At 36.5% G+C, this 15234-nt stretch overlaps 2 protein-coding genes across 3 annotated transcripts; one reads left to right on the plus strand and one right to left on the minus strand.

Annotated features, from left to right (window-relative positions):
* Positions 1 to 1028: 1028 nt before the first annotated feature.
* On the plus strand, positions 1029 to 2254 carry LOC118489716 (ent-kaurenoic acid oxidase 2-like; the record flags this gene model as incomplete). Its single annotated transcript, XM_035987239.1, is given in 4 exon segments — positions 1029 to 1461; positions 1538 to 1644; positions 1737 to 1858; positions 1966 to 2254. Coding segments are annotated over 4 exon segments (759 nt in total), but the record flags the coding sequence as incomplete, so codon positions are not given.
* Positions 2255 to 13618: 11364 nt separating this feature from the next.
* LOC110915996 lies at positions 13619 to 14947 on the minus strand. 2 transcript variants are annotated; one of them, XR_004887710.1, is made up of 4 exons: positions 14752 to 14947; positions 14278 to 14366; positions 14009 to 14132; positions 13619 to 13912 (listed from the first exon to the last, which is right to left on the minus strand). XR_004887710.1 is itself a non-coding variant. In XM_035987238.1 (4 exons), exons 1-4 carry the CDS (start codon positions 14886 to 14888, stop codon positions 13793 to 13795), a joined length of 459 nt encoding a protein of 152 aa, XP_035843131.1. In that variant the 5' UTR covers positions 14889 to 14947; the 3' UTR covers positions 13619 to 13792. The 2 variants fall into 2 exon arrangements, 1 of the variants encoding a protein (XP_035843131.1); XM_035987238.1 differs by having other exon boundaries at positions 14763 to 14947.
* Between the last annotated feature and the right edge of the window lie 287 nt (positions 14948 to 15234).

Genomic DNA, 15234 nt, shown 5'->3' on the forward strand with positions numbered 1-15234 from the left:
AATAAAATAACTACTAGTAGTGTGGGTCACATTTACGAGTTTGTGGGTTGAAACTTTAAATCATGTCAAAACATAAACTCGAACATGACATGAGTTTTCATGGGTTGACACAAAGATGACCCATTTAACCTATTTTTATTTCAGTGTTAAATGCCATTTTAGTCCCTGTGGTTTGAGCCATTTTGCCAGTTTAGTCCAAAGATTTGAAACGTTGTCATTTTAGTCCAAATAGTTTCAAGCGTTGCCATTTTAGTCCACTAGGTTAACTCCGTCCATTTTATATGTTAGCTAGAAGGGTAATTCGATCATTTTATGCGGTCGAATTGCCCTTCTAGTTAATAGAATAACATATAAAATGACCGAAATGCCCTTTTAGTTAACAGAATAAAGGGACGAAGTTAACCTAGCGGACTAAAATGACAACATTTAAAACTATTTGGACTAAAATGACAACATTTCAAACCTTTGGACTAAACTGGAAAAATGGCCCAAACCACAAAGACTAAAATGGCATTTAACTCTTTTAAAAAGTAAGTATACAATTAACAGTCAATGATCTCTAGATCAAGTGGTGGAGGGCTTGCATTTCTCTTGAGAGATGCAAGTTCGACTCCCACTTGGTGCAGAGTGAGACACTGGTGGGCAATGATAGGAGACCCAGGGAAACCTGGGTTGGATCCTTGAGCCAAACGGGTTTTACCGGTAATTTCACTGTCGTGCCTACGGGCGGGTGGGTTACCGGGTTTTCCCCGGAATTGGTGGTGGACTCGGGTTACTCTCGGAGTACTCCGTTTGTCCAGTGGGTGCCCCGAGAGTGCTCGGGATTGAGTTTGTTTGTCGTTCAAAAAAAAAAGTATACAATTAACATGGTTAACGTGTGAACTTGTCAAGTAGACCCAAATTTGACCTGATTAGCTAAATGTGTTCATGGGCTCAGAAAATGACATGAAACCATTTATAGTTATTGAAACCCACAAATTTCATATAGTGTTATTAATTTAACATCCCAAATGACTACGCATTGACAGGCAAGAAGGAGACTTGCAACCATTTTGGATGGAACAATAAATGAACGTAGGAAGAAACGAGAGACGCCTCTCGGGATTACTAGAAAGGATATGCTCGATCTTCTCCTAGAGTGCGAAGACGATAATGGAAGAAGACTAGACAACGAGGAAATCATTGATACGTTAATCGCATACTTGAACGCGGGCCATGAATCTTCAGGACACATCACAATGTGGGCATCTATTTTTCTCCAAGCACATCCTGAAGTTTTCAAAACCGCGAAAGAAGAACAAGAGAGGATCGTGAAGAATATGCCCGCGGGGCAGAATGGTTTGACACTAAACGAGTACAGGCAAATGGAGTATCTCTCCAAGGTGATTGACGAGACGCTTCGTGTGGTGTCGTTTGCGTTCATGACGTTTCGAGAAGCTAAGAAAGATGTTGAGTTCAAAGGTTTGATCCTTAAACACCTAACATCTTTATTCATTATTGTTATTTACTTATATATGTATTTGTTATGTGGTTTTAGGTTATGTGATTCCAAAGGGATGGAAGATTTTGCTTTGGTATAGGAGTCTTCACCATAATCCTGAAAATTATCCACAACCTAAAGAGTTTAATCCTTCAAGATGGGATGTAAGTCTTTTATTGCTTGTACCAATTTAATAATAATTAAATGTTACAAATTTATATCGAGATAGATGGTAAACGGGCAACATGTTGACCAGAGCTATGTACCAAAGCCTGGAACTTTTCTTCCATTTGGAGGAGGAAGTAGACTTTGCCCCGGAAACGACCTTGCAAAGCTAGAGATCTCCATATTCCTTCACCATTTTCTCCTCAAATACAAGTAAGTTTGTGCACGCGCACACACACACACATATAAACATGTTACGTTTCAGAACTAATAATATGTTGTGAACTGTGAGAACTATATCTGATCGATTTATATTGCAGACTTGAAAGGGAAAATCCAGGTTGTCCAGTGAGGTACTTGCCTCATCCAAGGCCCAAAGACAATTGTCTAGGAAGAGTTGTGGAAGTATCCAAATGAAGGAGGGTAGATTTGGAAATTAATAAAATAACGTTGTGTGCAAGATATTGACTTGAATAATTTCGTGTGTACAACATACTTTGTTTCCACTTCAGTTACTTACTATTATGTACAAGAGGTTTTAGTTTGTGATGCATATAGTGGCCAATGTTTGAGGTAAACAATTTATATATCACAAAGTATTTGCAGGTCGTTGAAATGAATTCAAAGTAAACTTCACAATTGACAATGAATAACAATTAAAGGAATTCAAACATAGAAAAAAACTATGTAATGGAATTCATACCTTCAATTTGATTTAATGGATTGAAATTAAGGACCATGCTTGATTCCGAAATGCCATACACGATACCCCCTAGTTCAATGATTCATTATTCATCGTTCATGTGGTTTCTTTGTACAGTAGCTTCAACAGCTTCAACTCATGGGTTTTAAACATGAGACACATATAGGGTCGGGTATTATACTTGAGACCGAGATACCCGATATGATAAATAACCGGAACCAACCCTATGTTTAGAGTATGTAAATCGGGTATGATATTACAATCGAGTCGGTTCTCGGGTCAGGTAACACCAGGGTCGGATCGGGTAATAACAAATGCTCACTCCTAGATGCTGAAGATACATTAACAATATTCAAATATTATTAACTATAAGAATGTTAAGATTTTAAAAAAATATACTAACATACTTTTTTATTGCTTCATTAGAAGAACAAAACATCCATCTAGCACGGTTCAAGATTTCTGCTTTTTCTTTCATTTTTCTTTTATGGTTTACAACTTATATGTTGAACCATATAATTTCTCACATCAAATTAACACATTATAAGGCATAATTAAACATAAACATGTATAACGAAACAGTTTCTAACCGGTTGAATCAAACCATTGAGAAATCATAAATCTAGCAAAATTTGTTTTTTTTGTTTTTTTTGTTTTTTTTGTTTTTTTTTTGTGATTTACCATCATTCAAACGAATTTACAATACTGTGGACCACATATTATTGTTTTTGAGTATGTTATCGAGATTGCAGTAGAGGTGGGTGCACCTTCCTTTTTTTTTTTTTTTTTTTTTTTCTCAAAACTAGTTCTGGGTTGGAACCATTTCGGACAACAAAGTCAATAACCAGGTATTGGTGGAACTAGGTCGGGTATGGAACCGCTTTTTGGAGAGGAAAGTGCTTGGTTCTGGTTCAATTTTGCGTTTTCACCGGTTCAGGTTGGGTATAACCAGGTTGGAACCAGTTTAAAAGCATAGGGTTACAACCTGATGTATAGCCGGCGGATAGGGTCGGGTATGGAACCGTTTCCTCAATCTCCGGCTAGGGGCGGAACTATAGTATTGTTTGGGGTTGCACGGGCTACGGCTCAACCCTATCTTCGTAGTGTAACTTTTTTTTTCGGTTTTATGGAAAGGATACCTATGAATAAATACGAAGATGTCCCTGAAAAAAATAGGATACTTGAATTTATTAAAATCCCAAATTTTTTTAAGCGCAAACATTTTATAACCCCAAACTTATATAATTAATTAACCCAAAGATAAAGTTAGTCCAAATTAAAGATAGTTAATTGAAAGGAGGCCCATTTGATAAGCTTAACCCAAGCCACAAAGTCCAAAACAATAATATATCCATTTTTTATTAGGGGCGACAATTGGAAAAGGAAACAGATGGTCGTTGACGCTGCTGCAAGGCTGGAGAAGAGTTCCACACTATTCTGATCGCCCCACGCAGTTCTGATCGCGTTGACCGGCGGTTGACCTTAATGATTTGTGAGTGTTTCTTGTGCGGTCGAAAAATAAACTTTTAATAAAATAAAAGACGACGATGTGATACAACGATTCAAAGCTATGAAAAAAGAGGATAAATCTACTATGTATTTGTTTATTATTGTATGATTATACGGTAATTTTTTTATACCCCTAAATTAATGGGCTAGCTGCCTAGCTCTGCCACTCTCTCCGGCTCCAGCTTTTAAAAGGTTTTTTGTGTACCTCTTAAATAATAGAGTTAAATGCTTGGTTGGTCCCTGTGGTTTGCAAAAATTTCAGACTTGGTCCTAGTGGTTTACTAATTACACGTGTGGTCCCAAAACTTGTCAAAAATGCACTCGGTTGGTCCCCAGCTCTAACCTCAGTTAAATTTCTCAGTTAACTATGTATGAATTGACTATATTACCCTTAGAACAATTAAAAGAAATAAAAATATATAAAAAAACAATATATCTCCTGCCTTCTTCTTCTTCTACCCTAAACCACCACCACCATATCTCCTGCACCACCACCGAACACCCACCACCATCTCACCTTCACCACCACTGAACACCCACCACCACCACCACCTTCCCTCCTCCACCACTGAACACTCCCCTCCACCTCCAATACGTCGTCCATCGTAAGATTCATAACCCCCAAATCAACAATCGAACCCTGCTTAAAGTCTCCGAGCTCACATCCCTCTTTCAAATCGACCCAATCAACCTCATATCTGCCAACTCAATCGATATTTCCCAACCTGTTCTTGCATCAACAGTCTTCGCAAATCTGTAACAACCCATCACAAAACAAGACCTTCTGATACGTTATCCAACATCGCGGATGCTGTGTATGGTGGATCGGGGAACAATCGGCTCCACCGGCTCCACAGGCCCAATCGATGGCGGATTGAAGGGCGGAATCTTCAGTGTTGTTCTTGGCTACACACCAGAGGTTGAGTGAAACGCCGTCGGATTGTTGTTGGTGGTGTAGAGTGGTGGCGGTGGAGAGAGGGAGTGCGACGGAGGAAGGTGAGAGATGATGATGGTGATGAAGACATTGTTGAAGTGGAGACATTGTTGAAGTGGAGATTTACTGGTGTGAGGTGTGGGGGTAGGGTTTTTGTGAGGGTGGGAGATGATGATGGTGATGAAGATGATGTAGTGGGTTTTATTAATAAGCAAGGGTATTTTGGTCATTCAACATGGACTTAACTGAAAAATTTAACTGATGTTAGGGCTGGGGACCAACCGAGTGCATTTTTGACAAGTTTTGGGACCACGCGTGTAATTAGTAAACCACTAGGACCAAGTCTGCAATTTTTGAAAACCACAGGGACCAACCAAGCATTTAACTCTAAATAATATTGAGCAACTTTCGATCATAAGTGAATGGGCCAAATAATTGAAAAAGTAAAAAGAAAAGCTGAACCAAAGTCGATACTTTATGTGATTTCTAAGAGGCCCATAAGGTAGATATATTTTGATCCATTATCACATAATCCATTATGGCCAAAATAAAATTGATTTTGTCCAGCAACAACACTACATAAGGAAATTTACGTTCGTAGGCATACAACAATTCTCATTCACAATCGGGTATGTTAATTCTTACGCGTACTGTCATTCACAACAACAAATACTTCTTTCACGACAATCTCATTCATGAAGTCCACCTTTTAATTTGTAGCTCAAACAGGTCGGTATCGGTCCGTCTAGTTAACTACATTGGCACATTGACCGAACCCAAAACCTACCGAAACCTGATTGCACTACTTGGTCTGGTCCTCGCATCTAGTTTTAGAGGCTTTCTAGGTTTTGGTCAAGTCCGGTCTTATTTTTGGTCTATGATCACTCCTAATAGAGGCATTTGTGTCCATAGTAGAGGTTAACGGTTCCTAAAAGCGACTATGTTAGTGATTTTCTCCAAAACGTAAGTTTATTTTAACGGTTAAATCACCGAAGAGACAAATAAAAGTGTTACCTAATTTATATAAGTTCTACATATATGGCATATAATATACAAAAAAAAGCTACTTATATAATGTGGAACCTTTTTATTTATTTTAATACTCATGTACGATTCTGTAATTAAGTTTTTAAAACTACTTAATTTTCTAAATAGATAAGTATATCCCTATAAAGGAAGACAAGGTTAATAGTATATCATGTAGTTATTTAATGTAGTTGCTTTAGTTAAACTTAGTTAGTTTTCATATTTTCTCATCCAACTTAAAAAATAAATTTGGCTAAGTTTAGAGTCAATTGATTTATAAATAATTGTTAAAAGTATCTTTTATTATCCTAATTCATGTTATCGTAACATATTATGCATGTTATATTGGGCTTGTTTTATATTATTGTTCATGTTGGGTTATTGTTCCAGTTGGGCCAGCTGGGCTATTATTCTTGGGCTTAAAGTTGTTAAGTTGTCTGTTATTGTAACAGACTCTTGTTACGGGCTGAAGGTTTAGTTGTGCTACTCTTGAAACATAAGGGGTTGAAGTGTAACTTGGTCATGATCCGGATATAAAAGAGAAGAGAGAGAGAGCTCAGTTCAGTTGTGATATTTTCTAGGGTTTCATCTTGTTCTCTGGTTCGCTCATGCTCTTGATGGTCTGGATGCTTCATCTGGTGTTGAAGATTGTCTTCTAGTGTTGATCATCTTGTGTTGATCATCGTTTTGGTTTAGATCTCAGTGTTGAGATTGTTGTATAAGAGATTGTGTTAATCTCTTTGTTTGTATCCTTTCTTTTTTCTGTTTTTGTATTGTTCTGGTTATGTTCAACAGATTTCTTCAATCTGTTGAACTTGTATAGTGTATTGATTAAAGATCTCATACTTTTGAGATCTAGGGTTTGGTTGGGATATTTTTCTGGGTTGGATAATCAATAAAGTTTTGTCACTATTTTGTCACTATTTCTGGTGTTGTTCATATATTTCTGTGGTTTAGTGTTAGATCTGTACTTGTTGACATGGTATCAGAGCTTCAAGGCTCTTTTACCCAGATCTAAGTCTTCCGCTGTGTTCTTGTTTTGTGCTTTTTTGTTCTGATATTGTTCTTTGTTTTGTAGATCTGAGTTCATTGTTTGATCTTGGGAGTATAACAGTGTAGATCTAGCACTGTTCTTGGACTTGAGTGAAGGCTGTGTTAGTCCTTGAACCCCTAGAAGGGTACAGGGCAAACTAACCAGTGTTGTCTTCTTGTTATTGGTGGTGACTTGTAACCCTAGAAGGTTACGGTCTTCATCTCGTGTGAAGATATTGCACCCACTGTGAGATCTTTCCTTCATTCTGTAGTTAGTTTTTTATTGTTCATTGGTTGATTAGTTGAAGTCGGGGTAGTGAGGACCGGCACCTTTGTTGTTTGTTTCTTGGTCTTGATTGTTCTTGTTTGTTTGTCTGTTGTGTTTTTTTTGTCCTTAGGGTATTGGCTCCTGTATTAAGACTTGTTCAGGCACTATAAGTGATGAACCTGAAATCTGGACACTGATACAGCTTCGCCATAGTGTGTGTGTTCTTTATCTGCTTGTAGAGTATTATCTGTCTGTTATCTTGTTTTGTTTGCTTGATCTTGTGTGTTGTCATGGGTGATGCTGACCCAAATGCTAGTACATCTCAGACCTTGATTAGCAAGTTAGATATTGGGGATCCATTATATCTCCATCCTAGTGATTCCAGTGCCTTGACTATTGTTAGTGTTAAACTAAAAGGCACTGAAAACTATTCTATGTGGTCTACATCTATGAAGTTAGCTTTAGAGGCTAAAAATAAGTTTGGGTTTGTTAATGGGAAATGTAAAAGATCCACAGAGGATCTTGTGCTTGCTAGTCAGTGGGATAGGTGTAACTCTGTGGTATTAACTTGGTTACTAAACTCTGTGTCTGAGGAACTTTTTTTGGGTCAAGTATTTTCTAGTCTAGCCTCAGAGGTTTGGGAGGATTTAAAAGAAACTTATGACAAAATAGATGGGTCTGTGGTTTATGATTTGTTCAAAAAAATTAACTGTATATCACAAAATGGATCTTCTGTAGCAGACTATTATAATAGATTAACAACAATGTGGAAACAGTTCGATGCTATGCTTCAACTGCCCACATGTTCTTGTAAGGCAGCAAAAGATTACAATGATTTTTCTATGTTAATCAAATTAATGCAGTTTTTAATGGGGTTAGATGATGTTTATCAACCTGTTAGAACAAATCTGTTAACCAGAGAAGTCTTTCCATCTGTCAAAGTTGCTTATTCTGTTGTGTCTAGGGAAGAATCACATAGACTAACTAGTAGTGGGTCAAAAGGTCAAAATGTGTCTTTTGTGGCTAAGCCTAATCAGTCATTTGATTCTAAAAAGAAAACAACTAATCAAAGAGGACCTAATCCAAACTTAAAATGTACACATTGTGGCATGATTGGTCATACTGTTGATAGGTGTTTTGAGTTAATAGGTTATCCACCAGGTTTTAAAAGAAAATCTAATAATACATCTGGTAAAACAAATAAGTCAAATGCTGCTGTTGGTCCTTCTACTAGTGTGTCTACTTCTAGTTTCCCTTTTACTTCTGAGCAGATAGCAAAGTTGTTGAGTCTTGTTGGTGAAAAGTCTGGTGTGGAATCAACCAATATAGGAGGTGAGTCTTGTGTTGTTAATAACTGTGTTAGTTATTCCAGTTCCTTATTTTATGGAGGTGTGTTTAGTTGGATTGTTGACTCTGGGGCAAGTCAGCATATGATAAACAGTGATAAAGATATGTTTAATGCAGTTGATGTTTCTGAGTTTGACATTAAAGTAGGTCATCCAAATGGAACTAATGTAAAAGTTGTTAAAATTGGAAATGTCAAGTTAACAAATGATGTTGTTTTAAAAGATGTCTTTTATGTCCCAGAGTATCATGTGAATTTGCTATCTGTTCATAAACTTGCAAAAGATAATGATATAAAAGTTGTGTTTAATGAGAATAGTTGTGTGTTACAGGATTCCAAATCAAAGAGAGTCCTGGTGACTGGTAGTCAGGACAATGGTCTTTACTTTGTTGGTAAAAATGGTAATTGTATGAATGTTTGCTTTAATAGTTATGTTAAGGCAAATTTGTGGCATAGTAGGTTAGGCCACCCTTCTGACCAAGTCCTAGCTGTGTTAAGAGATCAGTTTGATGTTAACAATATTGAACATGGTCCTTGTGAGGTGTGTCACAGGGCTAAGCAGGTCAGAGTTCCTTTTCCACTTAGTGAACATAAAACCAAGTCTGTAGGAGAGTTAATTCATCTAGATGTTTGGGGACCCTATAAAATAACTAGTTATGAGGGTTTTAAATATTTTTTAACAATTGTTGATGACTTTTCTAGGACAGTTTGGTGTTACATGTTGGTTAATAAGACTGAAGTTTTTGAAAACCTGTGTAGTTTCTATGAGTTGATGCTAACTCAGTTTGAAACAAAGGTGAAAATTATAAGAAGTGATAATGGAACAGAGTTTGTAAATAATCAAATGAATACTTTTTTGTAAAACAAAAGGTATATTGCATCAAACTTCTTGCTCTTATACACCACAACAGAATGGTGTGGTTGAAAGGAAGCATAGGCATCTACTTAACACAGCTAGAGCTCTGTTGTTTCAGAGTAATTTGCCTCTTAAGTATTGGTCTGAATGTGTTTTAACTGCTGTATACTTGATTAACAGGTTACCAACTTCTGTGTTAAATGGTAGGAGTCCATATGAAGTAGTTTATGGTTTTAAACCCTCACTTGTTCATCTAAGGAACTTTGGGTGCTTATGTTTTAGTACAATCTTAAATGAATCTGATAAACTGGCTTATCATGCTGATAAGTGTGTTTTAGTTGGGTATTCCAATGTTAAAAAGGGATACAAATTACTGTGTTTGGATAATAAAAGGGTGTTTTATTCAAGAGATGTGAAGTTTTATGAAACTGTATACCCTTTTAAATCTGTTTTGAATAAAAATCAAAGTTCTAATAATGATTTAAATCAGATAAATTTTTTTGATAATACTGAAATAATAACTCCTGAAGTTCCTGTAGTTCCCAATGATGAAGAGGGTATGACTGGTGTTCAAGGTCACTGCAGTGATGATCAGCCACCAGTGTTACCCTCTACATCTGCCACTGTTCCTGATGTTGATAGTGATCAGCATGATGAACAGTTAGGTAGTAGTTTACAAGGTAACACTGATGGGGCAGGTAACATTGTAGGATCTCATGATGAGACCAACCCATCTGAGGGACAAGTTATTAGGAAATCTTCTAGGAAAGTTGTTTTTCCTCAAAAGTTTGATGAATTTGTTGTAGAAGGAAAAGTTAAATATGGTGTAGAAAAGGTGGTTAATTATGCTAGTTTGTCTGTTGACAATTTGTGTTTTGTGTCTTCTTTAAATAAATCAGTTGAACCTAATTCATATAGTGAGGCCATTAAGGACCCTAGGTGGATAGAAGCTATGAATCAAGAAATGGAAGCACTTAATAGAAATAATACATGGGTTGTAGTTGATTTACCTAAGGGTAGGAAACCCATTGGCTGTAAATGGGTCTATAAAATAAAATATAAGGCCAATGGGGAGATTGAAAGATATAAGGCTAGGTTGGTTGCAAAGGGGTTCAATCAAAAAGAGGGTATTGACTTTGGAGAAACATTTTCTCCAGTTGTAAAAATGGTAACTGTTAGAATTATATTAAAATTGGCTGTGAATAATGGATGGCCCTTGTATCAACTTGATATAAATAATGCTTTTTTGTATGGTTCTTTATCTGAAGATGTATATATGACATTACCTTTAGGGTACTTTAATGAAGATAAAAATAAGGTGTGCAAGCTTGTTAAGTCTCTTTATGGACTTAAACAAGCTCCTAGACAATGGAATGAGAAACTGTGTTCTGTTTTGATTGATATGGGTTTTTCCCAAAGTTTGTGTGATCATTCTTTGTTCATTATGAGCAAAGGTGATATTCTTGTTATTCTTTTAGTCTATGTTGATGATATAGTAGTAACTGGAAACAGTTCTACTGAAGTTTCTAGAGTTAAAAAGTGTTTGAGTGAGAGTTTTTTAATAAAAGACTTGGGTGTACTTAAGTATTTTCTTGGCATTGAAGTCTTATATTCAGGAGAATCTGTATGTTTATCCCAAAGAAAATACTGTCTTGAGCTTTTAAGTGAATTTGGATATCTTGGTAGTAAACCTGTTGGGACACCTATTGAGTTGTCTCATGTTATTACTAACAAGATTGAAAAAGACACAAGTTATTTAGAAAATGTTACTGGATTTCAAAAGTTAATAGGTAAGTTGATTTACTTGTCTTTAACACGTCCTGATATAAGTTATGCAGTGCAGTTCTTGAGTCAATACATGCACAAGCCATGTCAGTCACATTTAGACATTGCATTAAGACTATTAAGGTACTTAAAGCAATGTCCAGGAAAAGGTGTTTTGTTCAGGAAAACAGGTGATCTTAATATTTCAGGTTATGTAGATTCAGATTGGGCTAAGTGTTTGTCAACCAGGAAATCAGTTACTGGTTATGGCATATTTCTTGGAAATACCCTTGTGTCTTGGAAAAGCAAGAAACAAGGGTTTGTTTCAAGGTCTACTGCTGAAGCAGAGTACAGGGCAATGTGTTCTGCTACTTGTGAAGTGATGTGGATTAAAAATATGTTGTCTGAGTTAGGAATAAATTGTGCATTACCTGTTTCACTGTTTTGTGATAGCAAATCTGCTATCTCAATTTCACAAAATCCTGTGTTTCATGAAAGAACAAAACATTTTGAATTGGACTTGCATTTTTTGAGAGAAAAAATTGCAAGTGGCATTGTTGACCCACAAAAAATTGCATCTGAGAATCAGATTGCAGACATTTTTACTAAGGGGTTAAGTATTGCTCAACATGAGTCGTTATGTGAAAGATTAGGTATGTATAACATGTTTAGAGCATGAATTATGGGGGGGGGGGTGTTAAAAGTATCTTTTATTATCCTAATTCATGTTATCGTAACATATTATGCATGTTATATTGGGCTTGTTTTATATTATTGTTCATGTTGGGTTATTGTTCCAGTTGGGCCAGCTGGGCTATTATTCTTGGGCTTAAAGTTGTTAAGTTGTCTGTTATTGTAACAGACTCTTGTTACGGGCTGAAGGTTTAGTTGTGCTACTCTTGAAACATAAGGGGTTGAAGTGTAACTTGGTCATGATCCGGATATAAAAGAGAAGAGAGAGAGAGCTCAGTTCAGTTGTGATATTTTCTAGGGTTTCATCTTGTTCTCTGGTTCGCTCATGCTCTTGATGGTCTGGATGCTTCATCTGGTGTTGAAGATTGTCTTCTAGTGTTGATCATCTTGTGTTGATCATCGTTTTGGTTTAGATCTCAGTGTTGAGATTGTTGTATAAGAGATTGTGTTAATCTCTTTGTTTGTATCCTTTCTTTTTTCTGTTTTTGTATTGTTCTGGTTATGTTCAACAGATTTCTTCAATCTGTTGAACTTGTATAGTGTATTGATTAAAGATCTCATACTTTTGAGATCTAGGGTTTGGTTGGGATATTTTTCTGGGTTGGATAATCAATAAAGTTTTGTCACTATTTTGTCACTATTTCTGGTGTTGTTCATATATTTCTGTGGTTTAGTGTTAGATCTGTACTTGTTGACAATAATGGACTAAAACGTCTCAGCAAGCACTAGCAGGATCATCAATAAATTATAAATGTCACAGGCAATTTTTAAAGACTCAATGACTTTTTTTTCGATTTTAGCTTCTTTTTTTGCAGCCATGTCCTTGCCAAGAATGTATTGCAACATCTGGCCAACCGAGTCAAAGCTATCAGGAACGGGGATATTGACCCAAACTGATCACCACACCATTTTGGCGAAAGTACAGGTTCCCAAAAGATGGTCTGCTGTCTCAATATGAATACTACATGACGGACATAGTACATCGCCGAAAGCAATGCTCCGGGCAGCCAACGCCATCGTTGTCAGAATCTTACCGCTGTAAGCACGCCACACAAAACAGTTCACCTTCGAGACAACGGTTTTACTTGACTAAATCTGAAGTTGCTGCCCAACCTTATCCGATCTTCGATATCAAGTCTGACTTGTTTTGACTGCGAAATTATTATTATTTTTTTAAATGTGTTCTATATCCTAAATTATACTCCAAAAATTAAATTTAAAAGTTATAAAGTGAATATGTCATGAGATTTTATAACTAAAATGTAATTATTTTGTATGCATATGTATTTTTGGTTGTGAGATTGAAGTATCATTATGCAAATAACAATCGGATAAGATTTTTATAATTAAAATGTAATTATTTTGTATGCATATGTATTTTTGGTTGTGAAATTGTATTATTATGAAAAAAACAATTGGCTTAAACGTCTGCTGTTCCTGTCGATATGTGAATCCCTCGTGTCGTATTTGAGTTTATCTGTTTGGGCTCATATGTGTGACACAATTTTTGGGTTCGCGTTGAATTTTTGGGTTCATGTCATGTTGAGGCCGTCAAACACGAACCATTTAACACCACTAGGTATTGTTACAACTCAACTGATTAATGTTGCTCTGTTCCAAATTATGTATTTGGGTAGAATGAATTAGTTTCTGAATTCATATTTGGTTTCATATACCATATGTTCCAGGAAAGAAATTCAGTTTGACTTCTTTTAAAGTAACCATACTCTTGGTCAACTAATGTATAGTACGCATACTTTTCTGAACATTTTGGACATCTGACCAGACTACACAGAGAAGTGTTGGGTCGTACCATGTTTTTGTCAAGTCAACAAGCAATGCATAATCCGTAAATGTCAAGTCAACACACTATATTGCCCACTAAACAACAAAACTTTCAAGTTACACATGGTACAAGTGTACAACAACAACAACAAACCCAAATTACGTTTCTAAATATTACACAGTGACAGTCAAAACACACTAAATGCGTCGTCATGATCAGGGAGGATGTCGTTCAAAGTGATGCTCGAACTTTTTGTGACGTCGTGGAGAGTGTTGTGGCAAGCGATGACATACAACGTAAGGCGGTGTTCAATACCTCATAAGAACAACCTGGTCTCACTATATCCTTCACCTGCAAATAACAACATATGCAAGTTTTCTCTGTTATAACCAAAACACACACATGAAAATGTGAGTAATTAAATTACATGGTAGTTAATATTTGTACCATATCAAGTTTATCATTGATTTCCATTATCTTCTCCATGTAGTCCTGGTTTGTTAGAATTTGTAAATGTCGTATTGGGTTTACATCATCTGCTGATAAACTCTCCTGTTCGGTGTTTATTGCGCTGTTTACAAACGTAGATTCCGACGAATCAATGGCAGTCATAAATCATTCAGTTTTTAGAACTCAAAATAAAACCAAGTCAAAAGGAATTAAAGAGTCATACGAGTTCAATCAAAATAGGAAGCTATGGAACGGGCATTTCGAACCTGACTGCTAGATGATCACTAATAATGCAAGGATCCGAGTCATCATACGATGCAGCTGGACCAACAACCAGTGATTTCTCATCTACCCACTGAAGATGAACAATTTGGGAATTCAACACATTTCATAACCAAACTGATCTTACTAGAAGCAAAAAAACATGTTTTTTTTTTTTTTTTTTTTTTTGTTTCTGCAGGTAATCATAATTTCAAGAAAACTTCATGTCAATTCACTTTTAAATTCTAAAAAGATAATCCCTTTTTGTTTTACGATTCTTGTTAGGTCATACCCAGTTTTTGTTTCTCCAGATTATCAATTTAAGGTCCATGAAACCTCAAAAATCGAAGTGTATAATCAGCATATAAACAAACAGTTGGTGGGTGTGTTCATAAAAGCAATCGACGAGCAGACCCATCACATAAAATGTATAGATAATGCAATTGGGTACAGAGAATGAGATAATAAAGAAAGTTTACAGCTATGATACCGGAGTTTCCATCGCCATAGTTGGTTCGTGACGAAGATAAAATTTGGATCTTGTTTCAGTAAGACCAGTTTGTACCAAACCTGTTGTGATTCTTCTTGTGTTCTTTTTGGGCTCCTCAAACCGCATATTCTTTTTCTGGCCGAATGCTAATTTTATGGGCAACTCTTTTCATTCCCAAATTGGTCTCTGAGAGTCAAAGTAAAAATTTACATATTTTGATTTTTTTAACAGGCAATAAAAGCCCGCTATTGTGGTTAAACTACTGGCTCAATCTAAAACAATTTTTGTCAAGACGAGACTTGAACTTAGCTCGTGGGGTATGGGGCGGGACTTTTGGCGTGGGTTGGGGTAAAACGCCCAAGTCACCACCCCGGGAGGGCGGGAGTTTTGGCGTGGCCCCTTGGGGCTTGGGTTTCAAGCCGGGCGTGGGGCGGGGCAAAGAGGTGACATGGCGGTTTGTGAATGGCCCAAA

This window comes from Helianthus annuus, unplaced genomic scaffold (genome assembly GCF_002127325.2).
Source record: "Helianthus annuus cultivar XRQ/B unplaced genomic scaffold, HanXRQr2.0-SUNRISE HanXRQChr00c036, whole genome shotgun sequence".
In the NCBI taxonomy this organism is placed as follows: Eukaryota; Viridiplantae; Streptophyta; class Magnoliopsida; order Asterales; family Asteraceae; genus Helianthus; species Helianthus annuus.